The sequence below is a fragment of the Rattus norvegicus genome, chromosome X, assembly GCF_021556685.1.
Source record: "Rattus norvegicus strain SHRSP/BbbUtx chromosome X, alternate assembly SHRSP_T2T, whole genome shotgun sequence".
Taxonomy (NCBI): Eukaryota; Metazoa; Chordata; class Mammalia; order Rodentia; family Muridae; genus Rattus; species Rattus norvegicus.
Window position 1 is genome coordinate 140,447,759 of NC_141554.1, and position 26,407 is coordinate 140,474,165.

General features: G+C 39.8%; 1 protein-coding gene, 1 long non-coding RNA gene and 1 pseudogene across 3 annotated transcripts in view; 2 read left to right on the forward strand and 1 right to left on the reverse strand.

Moving 5' to 3' along the window:
• The window catches only part of LOC102550607 (uncharacterized), a 178,937-nt gene that overhangs the window by 121,634 nt on the left and 30,896 nt on the right, over window positions 1–26,407 (forward strand). The gene's annotated exons all lie outside the window — the stretch shown is intronic.
• Gpc4 (glypican 4) overlaps window positions 1–26,407 on the reverse strand; it is a 109,709-nt gene that overhangs the window by 24,595 nt on the left and 58,707 nt on the right. For both annotated transcript variants that reach the window (XM_087600012.1, NM_001014108.1), the window contains 1 exon segment: window positions 14,048–14,206. In XM_087600012.1, coding sequence (XP_087456138.1) covers window positions 14,048–14,206 — 159 coding nt within the window.
• On the forward strand, window positions 18,244–18,324 carry LOC147998374 (small nucleolar RNA U3; annotated as a pseudogene).

Sequence of the window (26,407 nt, forward strand, 5' to 3'; positions counted from 1 at the left end):
GAATTTCTTGCCTGGCATAAAAATAAATACCCCATGATATTAAGTTTAGAGGCAGGAAATATAATGAATGCCAGAGCAAAATATAAGTACTTGATCAAATGAGAAACTGTGTCTTAAATGAACATGGATCAGAATGAAAGGCGGTGCCACTTCAAAGGCAGAACACTGGTGAGCTTATCAACACGCAACAGCGCTACAAAAGCGTTCTCTTCCCACGCTCGGAGGACAAACCTGAGGCTGACAGGTAATTCCAAATAGTTTTCAAAAGCCTTAGACAAGTGAGTGCAGCCTTCTGGAAGAAGAAAGACGTGTGCATTTCCATACACGCCAAGAGAGTTCATACCAATGTTTAGAGCCCCAAACTCATCAATACTTGCTTTTCTGAGGTTTAGGAACAAGGTCCAGCATTCTGTCAGGTTCCAGATTTTTCAACTTTTACTTTTTCAACTGTTTCTTCTCTCTTGTTCCTACTTTTGGATTTTTTTTCCTTTCCTTTGTACTACTTCTGGTCTTTTGTTTCCAATGTTTTCTTCAGAGCCCTTTCTGCACAGGAGCCAAGTAAAGAAGCCCATGCGTCCTCACTGGCCTGTTTACCAATGTTCTCTCCCTTAGAGAGAGAGCAGAGTATACAAAGAATTACGAGATATGTATGTACTAGGCTTCTCCAGAAGACCAGAACCCAAAAGAGGGAAGCTAATTTTAGAGGGGATTAATTGGACTGGCTCCCAGGACCATGGAGACTTCAAAGTACTGAGATGCTTATCAGCACACTGGAGGGCCAGGGAAACCAGTAGGCAGGTCCTAAGTCTATAAAGGCCAAAGGGCTGGAAGCCTCCTAAGAGCTACTGGTGCCAAGGAAAACCTGATATGCATAAGCACCAGCAGAGGAAAACAGGCTGCCTTAAAAAGGCCTATCAGCAAGGGCTGGGCTCCCCATTTTTGTGTCATTATTTTATCAGGGCCAGCAGCCTATTAGATGGTGCTGCCTGCACTGAGGCCAGGGTCTTCTGTAATTCAGTTCATTGGCCCACATGCCAGTCTTCTCTGGAAATCGCCTTCACAGACATACCCAATAGGATGCCTTATCACACCTCTGAAGACATTTTAACAACCCAAACAAGGCATCATAGGAACCTGTAAGAAGAATGCTGAGGAATCCATGTGGGGAGGCCTTTTATTGTCTATGACATCTCCTGATCAGTTCTCCAATGGTACACCAAATGGGGCTGGAGAGATGGCTCAGTGGTTAAGAGCACTGACTATTCTTCTAAAGGTCCTGAGTTCAATTCCCAGCAACCACATGGTGGCTCACAACCATCTGTAATGGGATTTGATGTCCCCTTCTGGTGTGTCTGAAGACAACTATAGTGTACTTCTATACATAAAATAAATAAATCTTTAAAAATAATGTCTTGGCCCCAGCCAGACTCATGGAACTAAAAACTTTAGGTGTGGATGTAATCATATGTGACTCTGATGTGCTGTCAATTCTTTTAATGAAAAAATGTCTCCATTTCCCTGATTACTAGCAAGGGGGCGGGCAGTACTGCTTTAATGGCAGGAAAGAAGATGCGATCTCTTGGGCATAAATGTCCTTATATAGAGTTCTTTCATCTACGTGTTGACATGGATGACTAGTGAATGCAGCGTTTTCCCCTAACGCCAAGTTGGCCTGTGTCCTTTCCAGTGCCTTTTCACCAGCATCCTTGGTAATGGTGCTTGTTGATCAGTGGCATGAAATGTGGGCGTGGACTGTTAGTTCATGCCCAGTCTGCTACGCTTGCATCTTGGAGAAGAAAAGCCCCGTCACTGGAAAAGTATAGAAACCTTATGCCAACCAAGAGCCTAAAAAATATTCCAATACCACAGGTCCTTCCTCATATTACATTTTTATCCTATTATTCATAACATCATTATACACCAGAAGAAACTGGGTATGAAGAATTGTTTGACTTCTGCTTCGTATTTATTTAATAAGTAAATCTGAATGTTTAGTTGCATTTGTAATCAATAGTATCCAGTCATGATTTTACAGGGTAAATAGACACCCAGTGGTCTGTTGAGCTCAGTTTAATTTAAAACTTTTAAAGCAGTCAAGACTGATCCATTAGGCTTCAGAGTACTGTACACCAAGGACATTCTATCGTTCTGTTTTCTGGGTTTTTAAAATTCCGTTTTGTTTTGTTTTTGAGATAGAGTCTCACTATGTAGATCAGGCTGACCTCAAAGTCACACAGAGCTGCTTGCCTCGCTCTCCCAGGTGCTGAGGTTAAAGGCACGCTCGGTGAGTTCAGTCATGCTCATCAGGAGCTGACCACAGACGCAGCTGTCTGTAATACAGCTACACAGAGCATAAGAAAAATAGCCCAATGAAATGGATTTGATGGTGACATTCCCCTTTGTCTAGCATTACCACGTGGACTTTACATTGGGTCACATGACTCAAGATTTTCTAGCAAAATATAAGCCTCTGTGCACATGTACGTGTGTGTGTGTGTGTGTGTGTGTATGAGTGTGTGTGTCAGCATGTGTTCTAGGAGATTAGTGTGGTGCCACATATACACTAAATCCTAATATATCTCATTACCCCGAAAATTTCTCTTCTCGGCTTCACACATTAAAAGATTCTTTTATGTGGCTATTTAAGTTGCAGATACAAAGAATTTCTGAATGGGTATGTGGTTAATAAATGCTTGAGAAATTGTGTAAAACTAATACAACAAGTTACAACCTCGCAGCTTAATCTCTCCAAATGGCTATGCAATTTCACAAGTATGCACTGAGTTTCTATTATGGGCTCAAGTCAAAGCACACAGCTTTCCCGTGTACCTTAAGATTTCTTCTGTCCAATCTGACTACTCTAGAGGGACAAATTTGCCCTATCCAGTTCACCTTTACTATACTGCGGCCACATTCCACTGTGGCTTTATGAGTGTACGAGAGACTTTCAAGCATCTATACAACTGTTAATCCTTCACTTCATACAGTGAGTTCGTCAATATTTATTTCACCCTTGAGTCAACCAAACAAATAATTCTTGAGACCCAAATTCACTTCTCCTTATATTCACTTCATTAACGGGACTATTCCTCCTAGTTTTTGGTGTGTGCCTTAAAAGAATGGCAGACATTGTGTAAAGTCTAAAATTAGGCACAATATCAACCAAATCATAATTTTCATGCATAATTCTGTCCCATCTCCACGGCTCCCTATGATCCTTCCTATGACATCTCCTTCCGGAAAAAAGAACAGAGCACATTAGACAGTGAAGTAAAGAGCCATGGCCATCCTTCGGAGCCACTCCTAAGTGCGGCAATTCTCTTTGCCATCTGTGCCCCACCCATCCTCCACGTTATTCCTGCTCCCCAGAGTCAGGGTCAGATCCTAACTGCTGAGGAAGACCTGCCTAGGCCAAGACACATAGCAATCATCCTTCATAATCGTTAATGAAACCAATTATAATACAAGAGTTGGCTAAGGGAAGCAGCCAAGGGTAATGTAAAGAAGAGTTCCCATTGATCAGAGACTGAGGTAATTGGAAGGTAGAGCTCCCATACAGCAACTGCTTGTACTTGTGTCAAAATACTGCTCAGATGGAGTCTACTTCAATTCCGTGAAACTACTGGTCTGAGAGAAAGTCAGAGAAGAGGCAGTATCCAAGCATTTGGGAGCTGGTTTATTTCTGTAACTTTCCATTTGGAAGCTTACGCATACATGTTGTGAGGATCAAGCAGCTCTTACACCTTGAGCCCACAATTGGCCACAACTGAGGGGTGGAAGTGAGCACTCTAACATGCTATGAACCTAAAGCAGTGTGAACGGTGGGGCAAAGCACGGAAATGCCTATTTAGAAACTGCATGTCATGGTTGGGAAGGAAAGAAAAGCCTAAGTCTTTGATGGCATCAACAAAACAGGCGATTCTCTCTCACCTCAATTGGCTAATGCTGGCACTAAGTAATAATGAGTGGAGTGATGTTATTGTCACTCCTAGAATTTCTTTATGTCAACAGCATTTTCAAACATCTTTTTAAAGGCTGCTTTATGCCTGGTCTGGTGTCATGGAACATAATCCATCTGGGGAAATGTAAAGGAAGCTAAAGCTGTTGGAGGTCTGCTTAGACCTAAAGCCTTATAAAACCTGGAGCTGTTTATCCAAAGGGAAATGCTTAATGGCTCTACCTTCCAGTGTTGGGAAACGTCCCAGACATCCATGAGACCAGAAGCAACTCCTGGGTGAAAACTAAGGGATGGAACCTCAGCAACAACTGAGGGAGATGACACTACCTGTAAGCTAGAATGCAATGCCACAAGCTCTGCACACATCGGAAACTTAAGAATCAGAACTTCTGGGGCTGGGGATTTAGCTCAGTGGTAGAGCGTTTGCCTAGCAAGCGCAAGGCCCTGGGTTCGGTCCCCAGCTCCGAAAAAAAGAACCAAAAAAAAAAAAAAAAAAAAAAAAAAGAATCAGAACTTCTTCCTCCTCTCCTCCCCTGGATTTTAGATGCATACTATCATATTTATCAAGGGCCTAGTGGGCATAAGAATTGAGCTTGGGGCCTGTAAACACTCTAAAATTCAATTATTCGTAAGTGTTAAAAGGACTGATTTAACATGGGAAAAACTTGAGTGAAAAGCCAAGCCTTTCCTATAAACATATTCTATGTAAATATCCTGCTTTTTAAAAAAGAACATCATGCACTTCTGGAATTTCTATCACCAGCCACTTGTCTTGCATCAAATAAACATTCAAAATTTTTGAAAAGGGTCAAAGGAGCTCTGGTTGTGCTATTAAATAGCAATGGTTACTTCTACATAAACAATGGGCTGGGTATTGATGAATGAGCTAGAATGTATTCTAGAATGAACACATGACCTTGAGAGACTGGAAGCCCTTTCTATCTAATTCATTTGTTTGGTGCTGTAAATCACCCCTTTGCGTTTACATTATGAGGAAGCTGTCTTTACATATAAGGATTAATTTCTTCTTCACTATAAATGCTGCCTCTCACTAAGTGGCTTGCCAACACTAAGTTAGCACAGCACCAAAATTCTTAAGACGCCTTCGTAAGTGCTACAACTCATCCTTTTCTGGTAGAAGGAGTCATACTCTATCCAGTCTTTCACTACAAGCAAGTATGAAATGGAGAATAGCTAAGATAGACATCTACAAATGGAGGGAGAAGGAGAAACAAAAAACTTTTCCTGACAATGTGAACCACTGGCTTTGTCACTATCTCCTCCTGTGCCTCACCTTTTTGGTAGTCTGAAACTGTAGCAGATGCTTTCCTCTGCCATGGCATGTCACTTGTGGAGAGCATGTTAGAGAGCATGGGAGTAAAAGGTCACATACCCAAGTCATGTTTAGCAGGAGATAGGAAATTAATAGGCTGCCCCTAAATTGGCAGGCCAATTGCCAGCTGTAGTCCTCATTTGGGACTGTTAACGTATCAAAGAGTGCTAGGGGATCCTGCCAAAGGCTGTCTTTTCTTCCAGCGGTTAATTTTATTAATGACTTCTCCTAGGGAGAAAATAGAGAATTCATTCTCTTATGGACCTTGATTTTGGCTAAATTGGCCAGTGATTCAGACTTGGTACTACATACTTAGTACTTCTGTTAGTATCGTTCAGTTTACAGAACTAATCACTCATATCTCTTTGTACCCAGTAGAGCCCCCCCCCAGCTTTGGGCACATATAAGTAAGCAACCACAGCAAGCATTCTAATGTACATTTTGTGTCCATCATTCAATAGGCTGTCATTTAGCTTCACAAACACATACATGTGTGTGTATGTATGTATGTACAAACACACACACACACACACACACACACACACACACGTTTCATGATCTCATATCAAGAAAAAACAGGGCACCAAGTCATTTAGTGATTCTAATTTCGTGTGTGTGTGTGTGTGTGTGTGTGTGTGTGTTGTGTTCACACATTTAGAAAAAGGATGAAATAAATACAGTGGTGATGGTGGAATGATAATGATCAAAAATGACTTTTTTAATGTATTTTGAATTTTTGCTCCTTCAAAATTTTCAATGACATTCAAAATTTATTTATTTTATACATGTGAGTACAGTGTAGCTGTCTTCAGACATACCAGAAGAGAGCATCAGATCTCATTACAGATGGTTGTGAGCCACCATGTGGTTGCTGGGAACTGAACTCAGGACCTCTGGAAGAGCAGTCAGTGCTCTTAACCGCTGAGCCATCTCTCCTGCCCCAGCATTCAAATTTTTTGACTTATATACCATTTCTACAAATTCATGTGGTAAAAGTGCTATTTTGATTCATAAATGCATTAGTAATGATCAACATTGGGGGATTAACACACCTGTCACCTTAAACTTTTGTCCATTCTTTTGGGCCAGTGTATTTAAATTCTTCTCTTCTATTTGAGATATCCAATACATTATGGCTGTCTATGGTACTTCTACTCGGCAACAGACCATCAGAGCTTCCTCCTCTATGCAACTACACCTAAACAGAGACCAACCTTTTCTCTTATATTTTTGGTCGTGAGCCAGCCTTTAACAGTTGAGCCATCATCTCTCCAGCCCAACCAACTTTTTCTCAACTCTCTTCCCTTCTACTCTTCCTCCTCCATGAATGCACTCTCTAATTCTCTGAGTCCTTAAAGAGTCACATAGTACTTGCAAGTTGTCACCAATGTTAGGATTTAGTTCTTATGTCTGAATCATATCCTGTGTGTGCTCATTCTTCTTCCATTTATCAGTTGAAAGACAAGTTGATTCCATACTCTGGTCACTGTCAACAGCGTGGGCAGTGTGACTTTAAGAGATCGGTTCATTTCTGTTGACTCACCATTCAGCAGTGGAACTTACTAGACCACATGATAGATCTACTCCATTCCACAGTTGCTCTACCACTCTTACAACACATACAACGGTATTTTTTTTGCTTTTTCCCAAATTGTGTACAGTGAACAGTGACAACAAAGAAAAATATCATTTAAAAAATACCAATGGCTTCTATTTTTTCCACCAAGTGAAGTGCTTCTTCTGCGGAACAGAATGTTTCTCATTGTAGCAATTTGAAAATTATGATAGGTGTGTAGAAGGCCCCAATTACCTGTAACTCCACAACTGAAAGAAAGCCCTAACAGCTTGCTGAATTTCTTTTGTCTTTTCTCCCATGAAAATATACAGTACCACATGACTGAGAGACTAGGGCCTCCACATTTCTGTCATGTAACATTATGTACTTCATATTTCCTATTAAAGGGTTTTCAGAGGCATCGTTTTTAAGGTGAACATTGAATTTTATGAAGTATTTCTTTTTGGAGGTTATAGTATAACTACATCATTTGCCCCTTTCTTTTCCTCCCTCCCAGCCCCCCCAAATACCCTTCCTTGTTCTCTTTCATAGTCATAGACTCTTTCTTCATTAATTGCTGTTATATGCATTTCGTTTGTACATATAGATACATATATATATATTCCTAAATATTACCTGTTTGGTCTGTATAACGTGACTTATATGTGTGTTTTCAGGGTTGATCATTTGGAATTAGATAAGCAATTGGTGTACTCTTGCTTGAGGAAGACTATTTCTCCCACATGTAACATTCTGACTAATTTCCAATATTTTAGTATTCTAATTAATACTGTGATGTGCATCCTATATATTAATCTTTATGCACTTCTTCTTTTCCTTACAATACATAGCTAGCACTCAATGACTAAATCAGAGGATATGAATATATTTAAAACTTCTAACACACTGCTACATCAATCACCTGAAAGGTGTGCCCATGAATTACACTTGATATTCAAGTCATGTTTAATTCTAAGTTTCCATTGCTCCATTAATTCTCCCAAGAGGGGGGATGAGGAAGCTGGGGTGGACCAATGAAAAAGAAAGGCCTAAAGCATGAGTAGTTTGGGAATTTTCTCAATTAAGCAACTGCATCCAGTAATAGCTCAAATAAGCTCTTTCTTTACCTGGACAGGCAGACCCATAAAAGACATCTGGGATGAGCGACAACATTTCAAATCCCTAGGCTCAGTAGACAAGAAATAGTAAAGTCAAAGCTTATACTTGTCTCCAATCAGATCAGTAATTCCTTCCTGACGCTGTTCCTTCAAAAGAAGTTGAAGCGAACTGCCGAGCCTCAACTGGCATTGTTCTAGATTCTGCAGAAATTGCACATGCACTTTCAATCTAATGAGATAACTAATGCCACAGCAAATGCCTACACCTCAGAGAATAATTCAAAAGGCAGGAAAAAAAATCACTAATACCAAACTGTTCTCATTCACGTCAAGTTTCACAGATACATTAAAAAGGAGTTGGGGGAGGGGGGCAGAGAGATGGCTCAGTGGTTAAGAGCTCTGAGTGCATTTCCAGAGGTCCTGAGTTCAATTCCCAGCAACCACATGGCGGCTCACAACCATCTGTATTGGGATCCGATGCCCTCCTCGTGTGCAGATAGAGCACTCATATACATTAAAAAGATGAATAAATAAATCTTTTTTTTTTAAAAAAAAGATAGGGCATAGAGAGATGGCTCAGCAGTTAAGAGCGCTTGTCACTCTTGCAGTGAGTGGATGAGGGTTCAGTTCCCAGCACCCACATGGTGGCTGACAGGTTCCAGGAGATCCGATGACTTCTTTTTACCTCCGTAGATATCAGGCACACACCTGATGCAAATCATCTGCATGCAGACACTCATACAAACACAAAAACATTCACAAGTAAATCCTTTCAAAGGGATTAGCAAAACTACACAGGTCCGTATCACATGGATGGAAAAGAAAATGGGAAAAATAGCAGTGCATTCCAAAGAAATCAAAGGCAGTTAGTGTGATGTAGGACAATGCATTTTTAAACAGGCCAGATGGCTTCACGTCTTTCTTTGTACTTTGTGGCTCCTCTGCCTGTGAACTGTTGCCCGATACACTGTAATGAGGTTTCCACCAGCATTACTTGTTTTAAAGCCTTAAGGAGTGAGATCAGAAGTGAAGATTAAATATCAATCTAAGGGACGGAGAACTGGCTCAGCTATAAGAGTACATACACAATGCTCTCGCAGGGCATCCAAGTTCAATTGCCAGCACTCATAGGAAGTGGCTCACAACAACCTATATTTCTACCTCCAGGGCATTGGAAGCCCTCATCTGGCCTCCTTGGGCACCTACAGCCTTACTACATATACTCATGCATAAACACATACATATACAAACAATTAAAAATAATAAAAATAAATCTTTAAAAACTCAAGCAAAAGCATGCAGTGGTCATGGTGTCCTTCAATCATAGGTGGATCTCTGTGACTTCAAGACCACCCTGATCTTAATAAAAGCCTGTCTCCAAAAACAAAAGCAAACAAAATAAGCAGTGTTTATGTGACTATATGCATTTTTACAATATTCAAAATATGAGTTTTAGGGTTTTTACCAAACATAAAAACAAGGGCTTAATTATGGGTAAGCAACCAACTCTTCACCCTAATAACAAATTCATGAAGTTAAAATATAGTTAAGACCAGGGCCAGGAACATTCTAGAAATTTCAACTTCACTAATGGTCATGAAGCTCAATTAAATATATCTGTCACTGAAGGTGAATGGACAGCTCACTTCCACCGAGGTCATTACTTTCAGAGGCTTATGACTTCAAATGCCTTCAACCCCCTGAGTCTCCACATAGGTTTTTCTTATTGGTTTAATGAAATAATGGCTGATATGAATGAACTCCGGTGATTACAAGACAGCTTTAGCTAAGTCTAAAGAGTGCCTTATGTCATGCCTGTGTGAGATAAGCACAATGAGAGTGGGGGGCTGTGAATGATAGCCACTCTAGCTTACACAGCCTATGCAGAGAGATGGGATGGACAATTATGTCTTTTATGTGCATTTTAAGCTAATTTGGAAATTTTCTACTATTATTCAAGTTAACAAGCTGCAGGCTCAGGGGAGGGTTTTCAAAGAAAGACCTGGTGTAAGTAGCTGTGGCTAATTAACATCTTACAAGACCTTTCACTAAGGCAGCTGGTCTAGTCCCATATTTAAAAGATCCACAGAACTTTTAGAATTTGAAAGGATTTTGAGGGAGCATCTTGCTCAAGCCCCTCATTTTATGGATGGGAAAACTGAGACCCAGTTAATTGCCCTGGGTCACAGAGGGTCATGCTGCAGAATCAGGCTGACAATTCGTTGTGTTCTGCCTCCCAATCAAAGTGGCCTAATTTCCTCCTAAAAATGACAAATTAAGAGTTTTCCCAGTAGGTAAGTATCAGGTGACATCTTTAGTTCCTTAAGATTTAATGTGCAAAATATCCAGCAAATAGTTTGATTCAGGGAGTTGTTTAGCCGTAGTGTTTCTTCGTGGTTATTATATCATTTTATTATGTAATCCAGAAACGTATTTAACACAGCAGCTTTGATCACCTTAATAGCCCATGTTTCTTTTCAAAACAATGAGTCTCACAAAATGCCAGACCTTTGGGGATGGGTCTTTATGTTGTAGTCCCCAAACACGGATTATGCCCCACTTCTATTTCTATTCCCCTTGCCAAGTAATTCTTCCCAATACCCACTTCACTGACTGATTAGCATATTCATGAGACAACTGCTTCAGCTAATTAGCAGTTTTATTACCAAAAAATTCCCAAGACTGGCCAAGAGGGGGAGCAGCTAGCCCTGTCACTCTAATGTTCTAGCTCTAGGATCATTCTAAGATAAAAGAGTTGACCCCCCCCCCAAAAAAAGGCATGTAGGAGAGCAAAATACAGAAGCCAGTCCTCACACTCAGAGGCACATATTGAAAGCATAGGAGGGCCAGTGACACAGGCTCAGAAGTTATAAGCTGAGTCTGATCCCCAAAACCCACAGTGTAAACAGAGAACTGACCCCTGAAAGTTGCCCGACATCAACACACCCAGTGCAATGAACACACCATGTGCACACACACAAAAGAGTGCTCACTACCGTTGTTATTGTTACTGTTATTAATAAAAGTTTAATATTTTAAAAATAAACCCAAGAAACTGGTTGAAAGTACTACATGGAGCTACTGCCAACTGAGGCATTTTCTTGTATTTACCGAGATCTGAAAACATACACACACAGCTTAGAAGGTACAAATCAACTTACAAACTTTGTACTTACTTGAGACACACAAAACAATAGAAAACAGAAACTGTAGAAGCAAAAAATAAAAACCACCAGAAAACCCCAAAAAGCAACTACCCCCCCCCATCCTTAGAGACAAAAGAATGGGCAAAAGGATTTGTTCTTCACATTTGGTGGGTCCATTACTGCCACAGCAGGTACTACAGCACTTCCTTGCAATGGAGTCAGAACGAACAAAAACTGAGCCGAGTGAGGCTACTTCTTGCCTCGTGCATTCATTTTTGAGAACACAGAAAGCTGCCAGGGCTCAAAATCATCTCTTATGAGTCGGCATTTCGAGCTTGGACACAGCCAGATGTTCTTTGGAAGTCAATCTTTGGAAGTCAATGGACCTACTGCTATGCTTTGTTTGTTTGTTTGTTTTTGCTACTCGCCTTATGTCCTTTTGCTATTTCCTCATTATGTATCTCCAGGTGGGTGGGGGGGTGTGGGTAACTTTGCCATCCTTCTTGGTTCCCCAGCCACCATCTTTTTTCTTTGCCTAACTGCTGCTTTTCCATTTACATCAAAGACCGATGGTTTGTACTTTTTTAAAAACAAATCATAGTTTGAACAATTCTTTGATCAAAACAACTACCTTTGGACTTCTGAGAATTGAAATAACCCTAAAGTGCTTTACTCAACATCCTGGATCTTTTAAAAATAGATCTATCAGCCAAACAACTAATGCAGCACCCACTAAAGGATTGCTAAGCACCAGACAACTGATGTTTTATTGTGGAAAATTGTATCAGAAAACTTAAAGAAAATGTGTACAGTATTCCAGCTCTGTTCTGATCTCCAGACCAAACAGATTTCGGCGGCTTACAACAAATTTTAATTGGTACTCATTAACTTTATTGTCTTTGCCACGTTTTAAATTAGAGTCAGAAGACATACACAGGAGCTTTTATAATCATTTTTGAGTATGCTTTAGGATTGATAAAAGTATCATTTTAATGTATTTATTGAATATGAAGAACAAGTGTTTCTATATTTAAAAAAACAAGCATATGTTAGCACTTACTGATACAGCTCTCTATACAGTTTTTTTTTCTAAAGAAAGCTTCCACATTGTGATCATGTTACGTATTATGCTGCTGTAAAACCATGGGGAGGGAGAACAGCTAAACTAGCAGACCTATAGGCGGTAACTGTGGGCTTTACTCTAGAGAAAGATATGTGTAACAAGTTTGTACCTTTCAAGAGACGTTCACTGTTTCTGGGCATGGTACTGTGCACCTATTCCTCATTTTCCCATAGCCCAATGGCTCCAAACAGAGCAGTAGACCTCGTGCTAGCTGTGGAACTGGGGAAGCTAAAACAGCACCATGAATTAAAGGTCTCCCTCTCAAAAATTAAAAAATTAGATGGACTCAGAAGGGGCAGGTAATCAGAGTATAAACGAGTCATTGCTTTCAATAGTAAAACTAACAGTGACCTAGAGACAGGTGGGATCCAGCCTTGTACTAGCCAATGATACCTATCCTCATGAAGTATTAGCACCTACTATTGAACAGGAAGAGCTAGATATGCCAAGATCGGGTGGGTTAATCAAGAGGATCTAAAGATACATATATTTGTTTTCACTCATCCAGGTAAAGGAGACAGACTTAAGACCACACTGATTGGAGGTGTAGGTAGGAGGTTGAAGCCATGTGTAGCCATGTGTAGCATATGCGATGTTCTGGGTTCCTTCCCCAGCCTCAACATGCAAGAACAACACCACGTTGCACACAGTGTACTTGAAACAATGAATAGGATCAGTTGCACATACTATAATATCCAGGCAGTATTAAAGTTCAACTACATTACAAATTAAATGTGTCATACTTCTAGTCTAGAGAGCTTACTAATACTTATTAAACTGGTTACAGGAAAAAAAGTTTCAAATAATAACTCTCAAAATAAATGCCGGAAATATAACCTGTTCTATAGTTGGGGACTGTCTTATCAGCTATATCAAATCTAATTTAGTCTAACTTCTCACCATGGTAACAGCCCTTTGCAGGGAAACTCAAAGACATTTCACATCTAGAAAATTTGCCTTGTACTACTTAACCACGCATAATGTCAAGAAAAGCCTGCTTCAAAGGTACTATGTAATTAGAATGGCCTTTAAAACAGGCACAAAGCAAATTGTTCTGATTAAAATCAAGTCTACTTCACAACGATCATGAGTGAGCAACATCACAGAAAGGAATCCTGGGGTGTCTGGGACCACAGAGTATAGCTTCGCATCTGTTATCTGTAGTGTGGGCTCAGGTAGGGCTTGAAGTGCCTCTCATCGGCCGACTTCCTCTCTTTTAAATGAAGTATAAGTGTGAGAGGGCTTAGAGCTCTGCTGTGCTTTTCCAGGGAGAGACTATGGCAGACCTCAGCTAATAATGATCCTGAAGAGAGAACCAAGCTTAGCGAAGATGCAGACTAGCAGCCATTTCGAGCTTACGGGCCACACAGATGTGTGAGAGCTGAGCACCGATCCTGTTGGTTGGGTGGATCCTAAGCACTCTAGCTGACAATCCATTTGAGATGTAGCATGAAGTCCAGCATCTCTCTATTGGGTGAGGGACTTAAACAGTTTTGAGATACCTGCTTTTTAATAGGAACTCTTCTCTTTCTTCAGTGACATGTGTCAACACCACTATGGAGCATTTACCCAAAGAAAGAAAAGGAAAGCATTTAAATTAATCCTATTTATTTTTAACTCTCTTTGACCATATTTCCATAACGCCTAGGATATAGATGCCAGTGGAGCTATTTAGTTAACGTGCCCCTAGAAGCCTACTTCGACCACAGCACCACATCTTGTAAAAAGATTGAAGTTCTGAGGGGACGGAAGATATCTGAGAACTGATCGTACAAACTAGCCGTCAGCTCTTCTGTGTAACTTAAGTCACATACCATCAAACTTCTTGTAACGGGATGCAAAGATGGCTTGCAAATGGTTGCACTGCTCGCTGACCACAGTTTGGAAATCATCTTTACTTTGCAGACTGTACTTCTCCTCCATCTCTTGAGAACAGCATGTATAATCCTGGGAACAGATCTTCAAATGGTCACCTGGAAGGGAAAGAGACAATCTATATCACCAATATCCATCAGGTTCAAGAGGGGCGGGCTTGATATCAGATGCATATTCCACCTCATTTAAGCCAGGAAGGCTCTGTGTAGAGGCTCAAACATTGCACATATCTAAAAGCTTACATGGCACAAGATAACAGTCTCAAGGGTTGATGTTTCATTTTATTTTGTTTTGTTTTGTTTTACTTAAACTTTATTATTAAAAACAGTTTGCAAACAGATAAACCACACACAAAAATAACCAAACCTACCCTCTCTACACCTTAATGAACTTACATAGTTAAAATCAGCATTAAAAATGGAAATTGTCACCAGTGGAAGGGGAAGCCCTTGGTCCTGCCAAGACTGAACCCCCAGTGAATGGGATTGTTGGGGGGAGGGCGGTAGGTAATGGGGGATGGATGGGGAGGGTAACACCGATAGAGAAGAGGAGGGGGAGGGGCTAGGGGGATGTTGGCCCAGAAACCGGGAAAGGAAATAACAATTGAAATGTAAATAAGAAATACCCAAGTTAATAAAGATCAAGAAAAAAAAACTTTTAAAAATGGAAATTGTGATGCATTGTACTAAAATTTTCACTTTCAGTATCAAATATATTTAGTATACATATCAATTAAGTTAAAATAAAATTACTACTAATGTCACCCCCCCAAAAAAAAAGAAAAATCCAGATGAGCTTCGTAATCCAGAAGATGCCTTAATCACAGGAAAGTTGGCGTGAGGCAGTAAGAAGAGCACCATTTGGTAGCAACACAAACCACTTTCATGAATTCCTTATGATTCTGTGTGAATCACTGTATGTAAGTCATGCAAACAAGAGATTTTTTTTAAGGATGGGAGTTTATATTTCAAGAGAAAGAGAAGAATTTATAACATTTGTGATAAGAATCATAAATTAAGTAAATATTTAGAAAGCAACATATAAATTTATAAGCATCAGTTCTACTAAGGGAAAGCAAAGAGTTTTAAAATTTCAAATGTGAAGTTAAAGTAGTTTAATTTCAAGAGGTTGTCAGCACAGAGGCAAACTGTTCCTACTGGAAAATCTGAATCGATGCTAAATCTTGAAGAAGTGATCACAGGCTACTCTCTATGTCAAAGATTGTTGTATTGCCTCTTTCTAGGCAGGTTATCAGACTATAACCAACTAATGTGTGTGGTTTGACACGTGTTCCTCATACTCTCATAGACCAATGGTTTCCAATGAATGTGGTCTTTATGTAGTGATATAGCCCAGAGTTAAGAAAAGTGTCCGATGGTTCATTCAATAGGAAATTAGCCCCCAAAATATCAATGTTCTTAAAACTACACATTGTCCATTGCTTACAGGTAAGGGTTTGGATAGGTTCTTCTATGGCTCCTCCTCTTTGTTCTCCCTTAGTCACAGAATGAAAACTATGCTTTGAAGAAACCGAAGCTTCATCCTTCACAATGACCAAACAGGTGTAGTGAAGGTCAAAATTAGGCCACATCAGGTACCATGACTTGAGTCATTTCAATATTTACAGGTTTGTTAAAATTGTAAGCACCTTCACCAAGACTTGCTTCCAATGCTCTGCTATTGCTGTCCACTTATGTAAAACAAAGAAGGATCTGAAAAGAATCAAGATCTCAAGAGTCTAAGCCTGTGCCTGAAGTGTGTACCTATTGTCCCAACTACTGGAGTGGGTGAGGATAACAGGGGGAGACTTCATTTCAAAATGAAATTTCAGGAATGGGTCCCCTGCAGACATGGGAACTTCACACTAGTGTGTTGAACAAACCAAGGGCCATGGAATGGCAAGTTTATCTTTCTACTGCTTGGCCTTTGGGCATGTTCATGAAACAAACGTTTCCCTAACACAGACACAAGAGGAGGGTTGGGGTTGGGCAGGGGAGCTGACCATAAAATAGTGTTGGCATATCAGTTAATTAACTAGATTAATAATGCATAGATACAATTAATTATTTACTTAGGAGACAGACAGACAGACAGACAGACAGAAATGGAGAGATAGAGAAAGAGATATTCCTGATCGTTATTTGCAATTAAACATTATGGAGACTGTTACTACTTAAAAGTGCAGCATTAAAGGACAATCTTCAAATCTCTATCTAGAAACTATTGTTTCTTTAGTGATTTCTGAAAGCCTTGGATAATAGATAATTCTGAGAGTGGAAAAATGATTTAAAGATCGTGAAGTAGAGTTTAGAGCTGAGATTACAGGATATCTCAGAACTCATTAGTAAAAGAAAAGCAATGGCTACGGTTGCTGAGGTTCAGTCTGATGGAAACCCCTTCCTTTAGACCAAAGCAAAACCCTCTCGTTATAGGTTATTGGAATCAGAACACAGAATTACCACAGTGCAGTCAGCTCTCTGCTGCTCTTAAGCTGGAAGGCCCGTTTGTTATTCTACACACATAAAACACTATAAAGGCCCAAGTATGTAGTACTGTACTTTTTTCATCCCAGTACTCAAAAGGCAGAGGCAGGCAGATCTTGGTGAGTTCAAAGCCAACCTGGACTAGCTGATTCTCAAGCCCTTACAAAGATTCCAATGGGCAAGTATCAAATCCTCAAGGCAAGAATATAACCTCAGGAGTCTGGAAAAATAGCTATATTGATACAATCTATTTTTTAAGACAGGGTAACAGCATGTCTCTGGATGACATGGAAGTCATCATGCTAGCCTCAAACTCATCTATCTATCTTTGCCTCCAAAATGTTGGGATTGAAGGCACCTTTATGTCTAGTTGCCTTTCCAATCTTACTTAGGTTCACACAAGTAAAATGGATAATCTATTGAATAACGGAGTGCTATGAAAACATACCAAAGCAAAAGACCCCTTTCTTCAGCAATTGGCATGTGTGTGGGACTACACACACACACACACACACACACACACACACACACACTCACACCCCCTTGAAGGTAGAGCATAGTGAGAAGTTGAGAAGGAACCCTCTTCTCTAATGAAAAAGGTGCTAGATATTGAGAAATTCAAACTTGCCTACAAGACCACAAAGACACAACACATCCTTCAAGCTTTACCAATAACCTTGCTCAATGTTTACAAAGAGAAGTATAAAGTCCCACACACTCCACCCTCCTCACAACCACCAAGACCTTCAGCAGGACCTTACAAGGGCCTACTTATACTTGAACAGTAGGGAGTACATTTGTTTGGGCAACGTCTAATAAAGTCCATTCATGTACCTTCATGTTAGATCTTTCCAGGAAGACTCGGCTCACTGTGACAAAGGCCTGCCTTGTGTAAAGGAAGGCAACAAGGTAGAAACATGGGTAACGTGTTGGTCAAAGTCATCTTCCTCAGAGGAATCTCATTCTTAAGAGTACTAATTCTTTGGGCTATATAGCCTTCTGTACAACACTTACGCTGTGTCTCCATTTAGAAAAAGCACTCCTTAAAATATAATGTAACGTTTTGGCCAAAAGCTCTAAGAAAGGTATAATCTCAGCTGTACTTGTAAATTAAACCCCAAGACATACTGAGGCTACCGAGGATTAAGGGACATGAGCAGTTAATGCTGCTGAGAAGGAGGAAAAGGACCACAGTCTTGTGAATTTAAATTATAGCTGTGGGGGTTGGGGATTTAGCTCAGTGGTAGAGCGCTTGCCTAGGAAGGCCCTGGGTTCGGTCCCCAGCTCCGGAAAAAAAATTATAGCTGTGTTCCAGTAGGAATCTCTGCGGACTCACTGGAGCATCAAGGTCTTTTTTTTTTTTTTTTGGGTTCTTTTTTTCGGAGCTGGTAGAATGTTTACCTAGTATGTGTAAGGGCTCTGGGATCAATCCCCCACAGCAAAGAGATGAAATGCAAAACAAATCAAAATACAAAGAACTCTAACTAATTAAACTTTAATTAGCAAAATGCTGTATCTGAAAGACAGAGCACATCTGAATAGTTTTCTGCTTATATGTTTGCTGTGTTCAGTGAGAAATGCCTTTTCTTCCTGGTAGACTTCCTTTTAAAACCTGATCGTCTTATACATTTCTCATTTAAGAAAGATGTCATAAGACTATACTTTCGGGGATCATTTCTATAGTTCGTTACTAAGAAAGATGTCATAACTCCTTTAGGCTACAGGAGCACAGCGACAAATGAACTGATTTGAGAAAGAGAAGCTTCAGTGTGAGACAGCACTAGTATACAAGCAATGTATACTAGGGTCCCACGTAATTCTTATATACACTTTGCATAAAGAATCATCACTGGGGCTGGAGAGATGGCTACGTGGTAAAGAGCGCTGACTGTTCTTGCAGAGGGCCAAGGTTCAGTTCCCAGCAACCACATAGTAGCTCACACCTGCCTGTAACTCCAGTTCCAAGATATCTGGCACCTTCTTCTGACCTCTGTAGGTCCTAGGCACGAATGTGGCACACATTCATATGCACAGGCAAAACACTTATACACATAAATGGAAATAAATCTAATATTATTTTTTAAAATAATCATTACTGGATACATATTTGCAAAACTACAATTGGCATTGTTCATCACCACCACCACCACAAAAAAAAAAAAAAAAAAAAAAAATAGGCTTCTGGATTCAAGTAGTTTCCAGACAAATAGGAACTAGAATCTCCAACTGTCATTTGTCCCAACATTTCCAAGTCAATCTCCTCTTCCACAATTCCAGATACATATCCATATATATATGTGTGTGTGTCGCTTTAATATTCTGTCTGCTTTTCACCCTGTCTTCTTCACTCTGCCTACTGTTCTTTTTTTAACCACACCCCTCTGATTTAGCTGCATGAACTATGAAACAGAAGGGCTGATTTTTTTTTTTTTAGTTTGTAGTACTAGTTCAGAGTTCCTTGGTCTTCATTTAAAAAGCAGGTGAGATGAATACTTTCTGATTTTCTAAGGAAGCAACTAAATTAAGTTGCGTTCTGTACATGGCCCTTGATTACTTTTTTTCTATTGTGGGCCAGCCCTGTTCTAGGACGCTTGAATTGAGATTCAATGAACCATGTTTTTAAAGCTTAACTCTACAGCATTTAAAGAAAAAAAGCCACTCGAAAGAGTCAAACTTTTTTAATCATACCAGCTCTATGTAATTTCTTTTTGGTTTTAATATAAATGCCTTAGCTTTCAAAGCCAAAGGCAATCATAGAAATTACTATGAAATCTTGCTGAGTGTTTATTGGTTCTTGTTTTAAGGCAGTTGAAATCAATGTTTAAAAAAAAAGGCATTGAATATTAGCGATCTCTTCCGTCCCATAACAGAGTAACAGCAACTTGAAGTGAACAGTCTGCAGAAGTATGTTTTTTCTCTTGCTTTTCTGTCCTCCTTTTACCAAAGACTAGCTCTGACGCACAAATGGAAAGTTCATTTATTGTCAGATGCTCCTAACTCCGCTTCTCATGAAATATGTTGTAAATGGTAGCTGAGTTCTTTATTTCGTTCTATGTATGTCAGATCCCATGGAACAGGAGTTACAGACAGTTGTGAACTATTATGTGGGTGCTAGGCATGAACCAGGGTCCTCTGAAAGAGAAGTCAGTGCTCATAACTGATGAGCCATCCCTCCAGCCCCAGTATTTGGGTTTTTAAATGAAGGGAGAAACCGTTGGCTCACACCATGTGATTGGGAAAGCACATTCTCTATTCATAGACAAAGTGCCTGCTCAAACACACTGGGAAAGGGATACCAAACTGAATGCTAAGGGTAAGAAATGTACTGAGAAGAAAAATGGGATAGATTTTAAGTGTAAATGTTAAGAGGCAATGAGTTTGCACCAGTTTCTCAAAAGAAACACTGACTGTTTCCCATGAGATATAAAGAGTTCTTTAGACAGAAGATCAAAAAATACTTTCTTGCTGATCCAGATGTAAAAAGGGGGTCTTACACAGCCCAAGCTGGCCTCTAACTGTGTGACCATGGATGACGCTGAATTCTCCTCATGTTTCTGTCTCAAGTACTGAGATTATAGATGTGTATCAACAAAATCCAATCAGCCAACAATCTAGATGTACTCACATTTATGGCAACTTGTATTAGGTGACAGAGGAGTTATTTTGACACAAGATAGAGGAAAAACCATACCCAGTAGTTGAGCAGTATGTATATATGGCCGTGAAGATGGCAATCAAGTATAATCCTTTAAGAAGCACCATAAACAAAGTCAAGATATGGAATCAGGCTAGGTGTATATCCACAGGTAAATGGATGAGACAACATGGTGTACACACACTATGGAGTTTCTCTTCAGCCACAAAGGACAAAATCATGTGATTTGCAGAGAAATAAACAGACGTGAAGATCATCATGTTAAAGGAACTAAGCCAGAACCAATCCATTACATAATCTAGATGTTTTAAGGATACCTAGGTTTTGCAATGAGGACTACTGGAGACAAAGGGATTAATGAGAGGGGAGTTAATTAATTATAGCGGGGATAGATCCAAGCAAAGCACATAGGCTGGATATATGAAAACATCATGATGAAACTCACTGATTTTTATAGGGTTTTAAGCTTTTTATTTTTAAGCAATAAAGCAAAGTCTTGGACTGTATGTATACCCAATAGAGAACACCCATGAGCTATGAATCCCATCTATGGCAGCAGAAGGTGGGTGACAAAAACACCAATACCTTGAGTGCTAAGAAAACATAATATAATACAATATAATGTCCCAGGTGGTACTAACACTAGGAAAAAATCTAAGAAAAGTCACAAATTGTTATGTTGCTATTCAAAGCAGCACTGCTGGTAATAACCTAATTATCATCAACAGAGGAATAGGTCAACACAATACAGCCTATCTGTGTAATAGAATATTATCCAATCATAAGAACAAATCAAATTCAGATATATGTTATAACCTGACTGAAGCTCACACATCACCAAGTAAAAGGAGCCTGTTAAAGAGTCCATGCAAGAGTCCATTTGTAAGAAATGTTTAACATCAGCAAATCTAGAAACAGAAAATACATTAGCAGTTATTTAGGAAGGGATCTGGGGATGAGTAGAAACTGGGATTTATGAGGAAAGAGTGTGTAGTTTCTTTCCAGAGTGTTTCCAACTGATTTTGGTGAAGGAGGTACAATAGCCAGCATATTAAAGGCACTGGTTCTTACAAATGTGTGAATGAAGTGTAGGTCTGAGTCAATAGTAACTCATGAGTTGGGACAAGCGTCCCAACTAAGGGCAGGTATTAGTAAGAAGACACATGGGAATAGGATATCTAACAATCACTATATTATCTGCTACAATGAAAAGTTAAATTTGAGAAGAGTAAACCTTGGCTTTAAAAGAATAAACAATTCATAATAAATACATGTGGCAGGCGGGGGGGCAGGGGCCCCATGATTATGACTTTCAACATGCTTTTTTAAGAGACCAATACTTGATGTAATTCTAATATTAGAAAGCTACATTAAGCTATTCTTTGCTAGGGCAATTTTCCTAATCTCTCAATTGCTACCTTAGCCATTTTCTAATTTTTATTTGTTGTGAACATAAAACAATTCCTTGCTGTTGGTCTAAGGCATTACTAAAATAGTTTCAGCTCACTTTCTAGATGGGATATGCAGCTACAAAGCAAGCTAAAATACAGGTTGTTATACAAGTTCAGCCTTTCCAGGCCACCTAAGAAACCCCAGAGGAACACACAATGGTCTGCTTCATGGAAACAAAGGAAGCAAATCCCAGAGGTTTTTAATAATCCCAGGAGGTGGGGGAACGTATACATTAATCCATCCTCCCTGCTTCCAAAACGGAGTGAAATTACTGCATATAACGTGCTATGCACATTGAAAGCCTGAAGTCATTTGACCTAAACTTCAATAATAAAGCACACAAATTACAGTCATTATGCAGATCTATGATTTGAGATCACCTACCAATCAGTAGGAGAAACACAGCTAGTTAGCATTTTTCAAAAACTTTGCCAAAATACAGCTTTAAGACTGCTGATTATTCTTAGGTCTACTAGCCCTGCAAGGTAAGAGAAAGGAGACCAATGAGAAAAACGCACATTTCTGCAATCAGTTTTATCATATTTCACTAAGAATCACTTTCGTGTGTGTGTGTGGGGGGGGTGTAGTTGGGAGAAATAGTGCTATTACTTTAAAAGCCCATCCTTCATTTTGGTGAGTTCCTAATAGTTTTAATTTTACTCCACATTGAAACCAAACTGTCTGCTTATTACTTACTAAATGACAAGTTCATTATGAACTTAAAATACTATCTAAGGATCTTAGATCCCCATTTGAACTGCAAAGGGACCTATGCCAAACCAGAGTGAATGGCCTACAATGCATAATGATTGACCTATGCTGGGCTATTGCATTGGCACTGTATTGCCTGGGTATCCAGACCACCCTCCAGAGAGAGAGAGAGAGAGAGAGAGAGAGAGAGAGAGAGAGAGAGTGTGTCTTGGAGTGTGTGTTACGTTTATTGTTCCCTGAAATTCTTTTGTGTCCACTTCACATCTAACCTCAGAAGCTCTGGAATCACAAATGTTTATTACTACATCCAGCACTATCTGAATTCCTGTGTGTCAAATGGTTTGCCCAATTGAGTCAACCTCATCTATTTTGCACACTTACACTCACCTATTTTACCACTACCTCTAGGGTTCAATGCTAGGGACAGTCATCAACACTCAGGACAATACAAAAGAGCAATACTAGAACTTCACCAGACCTCTCCAATAACAGTCAAGATTCCAACAGATATGCCCACAACAGTGTTAGGAAAAGTATCGAAGGAAATATGGTGAGGTCCTGAGGGGTAACTAGGGGCAGTCAGGAAAGACTTTTTTCTGTCACTGATTCTCTGAGGCAAGGACACATAATTTGTTGGCACTGTGAATCCAACTCAAATCCTAATTTATAACTTTTAATTGATCGGATGATCTACAATTCCAAATTCCTCAATGGACTTCAGAACCATCTGAAAGAACCACATGTGATCTTGAAATCCTCAAGGAAGTATATATACAGAGGTTCTAAGGATTTTTGTTACAAGTGCCTATGAAATTAAGCTTCTCACAACTCTCTCTAAGTCTGTTTTGCTTCTGAACTTTATTGTTTTGCCCTACATCCCAATCTCCAAGGTTTCCTTCTGATGAGTGAAAGACAACATAAAAAAAAACCTAACAGTCCCAAGGTTGCTTGCATCCATTCTAGCCTCAACTACAAATACAAAGTGGCCTAAAGAGGAAACACCCCTGGCTATGACTTCTTGCTTTGTTGCTCAACAATATATCTCAACTGTCATCTCCAAGCCATGAGTCACAGTTGCAGAAACCCCAGAGACACGGGGCTTATCAATCATACCAGACAAAGGCCTTGGTAGGTCCATTCCTGCAAGGTGGTAGATATAAGGCTAAGCTCAAAGTGTCAAGGAAATTCCTCAAGTCAGGGAAGTCTGGCCATTAGCAACATAACCTTTCTTGGCACTCAGCAGATCTCCTGTGCAGTCACAGATGACCCCAGAGAAAGAGATCTCCTCAGGCAAACATAGCAAGTATTCCTTTCCTCCACACAGAAGGCTGACTGCCACCCAACTCCTCTGAGGATGACAAAGTACATGGTCTGGGTTATATAGGTTGTCCAAAACAATAGTTTTCAGGATGTGCCAACAGCCTTGACCTCAGTTACTCCACTGTACTTGGCATATTGGCCAAGAGAGTATGACTTTACATCTTGTTGATATAAGTTAAGAACCACCACTCATCAGGGAACCATGAAACCTTAATTTACTAAAGCAGTAAGTAAACCTGTGAATATTATCAAATCTTAGCAGAAACACCAGAGATGCAGGCTTATCAATCATACCAGATGGATGAAATACCTGCCCCGTGACCTTGGACTATACAAGCAAGAATATCCCAAGACTGAAAAAGAAAAGCGAGCTACTAAGAACTAGGCACACTGATCCTTTCATTGCCTAATGATGTGTCATGAACTTTCTGTGCCTAGGGAAACTGGCACAGAATCACATCCATTTCTATCCTCAGAACACATGTTACTCAAGTGCAGTTTCTCTCCCCATGACATATAGCCTACTTAGGAACGTGAAAGCCATCTGTGGTGATACTCACAATACCAAGGCTTAGAAAATAGATAATCAAAAGTTTGGACCAGTTTCATAGAGTTATGCTAACAGAGTTAGAAGCTAGACTAGGTTCCATGAGACCTTGTCTCAAACAATAATTAAAACTAAATCAGAACAAAGAAAATGGACATTTGAAACTGCCTAACCCTCAGTTCTGCATCTGCTAGCTATGTACATTCCACAGACCTTACTTTTTATGTGTGTCAACTCTCTGCCTCCATCTCTAATATATCCGCCCAAAACCTGCTGCCACCTTCATCTTTTCTGTAACATATATGTTGGAATGTACTTACATGTAATTGTGTAATGTACAATGTGATCTGACTAAAATTGCCTATATCCAGGAGTAGCAAATTAAATTTAAAAACTAGGAAAATCTAGTGGATTAAAAGCAATAAAATTGATACTGTTTATGTACTTATTCGTCAATCAATGTTGACATTGTAGAAAAACACAAATATGTCCATCTTCTGTTTGTAATATAGTTTGCTTACAATACCTAGTCTGTACCACCCCAAAAATGGGCATTGGGTTTTTTTTTCCTGAGACCTGTAATGCTCCAATAAGAGGATATCTTAAGACAAGGTATATATTAGCCAATTCCTCTCCAAAGTCCCATGGAAACAAAAATATAACTAGGTATGGTGCACGCCTTTAATACCAGCACTTGAGAGGCAGAGGCATTGGGTGTCATTTGAGTTTAAGGGTAGTTTAGTCTACATAGTGAATGCCAAGCTAGCCAGGGCTTCACAGTGAGATCTTGAGAAAATGAAAAGGTATATATGAAGGCATATCTTTGAATGTAAATCAAGGTCTTAATGTGTTTACTTACATGAAAAACTGAATTCACATTGGCTAGAGATATAGTTTAGTGGTAGGTCACTTTCCTAGTATATGTACATACACAAGACCCTGGCTTTTACATCCTCCTCCTCCTTATCTCCTTCATCACCACCACCACCATCATCATCATCATCATCACCGTTTTCTAACAAAACAGAAAGTGTGGGAATAAAGACAAACACTCATTTGCTATGCATTCACGTCCCTACAGATCTGCTTAATTTCTGGCAATCTTCAGATATACATATAACCAGACTGGGCTTCCTCAGTCACTATATAACCAGTTCAAATTTATTGACAGTGCACTAGAAGTGTCTTTGTTCTCTTTACTATATTACTGTCGGGTAACCAAAACTGAAGGTCTGTGTGTTTCCATTCCCACTGTGGGCAGAGATGAAGGGAGAGGGGCTGAAGCTGGAATTGTTGTAGAATGGTGGCATTTGCCATAGGATCTGATGCAGACAATGGCGTTTGAGAAATCTGGCCAAAAGACGAGCTTGAGACCCACACTCCCAAACTCAGACTATCAGTCAGGTTTCTCTGGCTTAGAACAACATGGTTGAGGGCACGCTGGCAGCATTACTCTAATCTACCAACTCGGCTGCCATAAATTTGGGGATGGGGTCCATGTGCCAGCTATTAATTCACAAAGCAATTATTGTCATCATCATTTGAACCCAAAGACATTACAATTACCTACCACTCCCATGATGTGGCTGGCCCTTTGTCAATTTAGGATGAGTTATGATCATGGAGAGTAGGTGCTTCAGGACTACAGTCACTAGGACAGAAGTGAGCAAGAAAGAAATGGCTGGGATGTGCCAGAAGAGAGAGAAAGAAAAGGGAAGTACACAACCTAGTACTACCAGTAATGGCAAAGTCACTTCCAACTGACGCAAACGATGACCTGGCACCAAAGCCTTGGGTTCCATGCGAACTCCCAGCAAGTGCAGGCGTCTGTTTTTCTCCCTGGTTTCCATTACACATAGCCTGCAGATACCACGCGCCATTACTGGTGCAATTACTGAGTATAATTATCATGAAGAGTCTTTGATGTGATAGCAAAAATTATGAAAATGACCCTTCCTAGAGGAGAAGGGCAGTAAATACAGCCTCATTCGGAAAATTCAAGGACCGCCTTTTGTACCAGGCCCTTCTGCCGGAAAAGCATAAGTCATTTAATATACTTGGTTTTTTTCTCCCTCTCCTTGAATATGTTTTATCCTATGTGTAAATGAATAGTGGTATGTCATTCAAGATA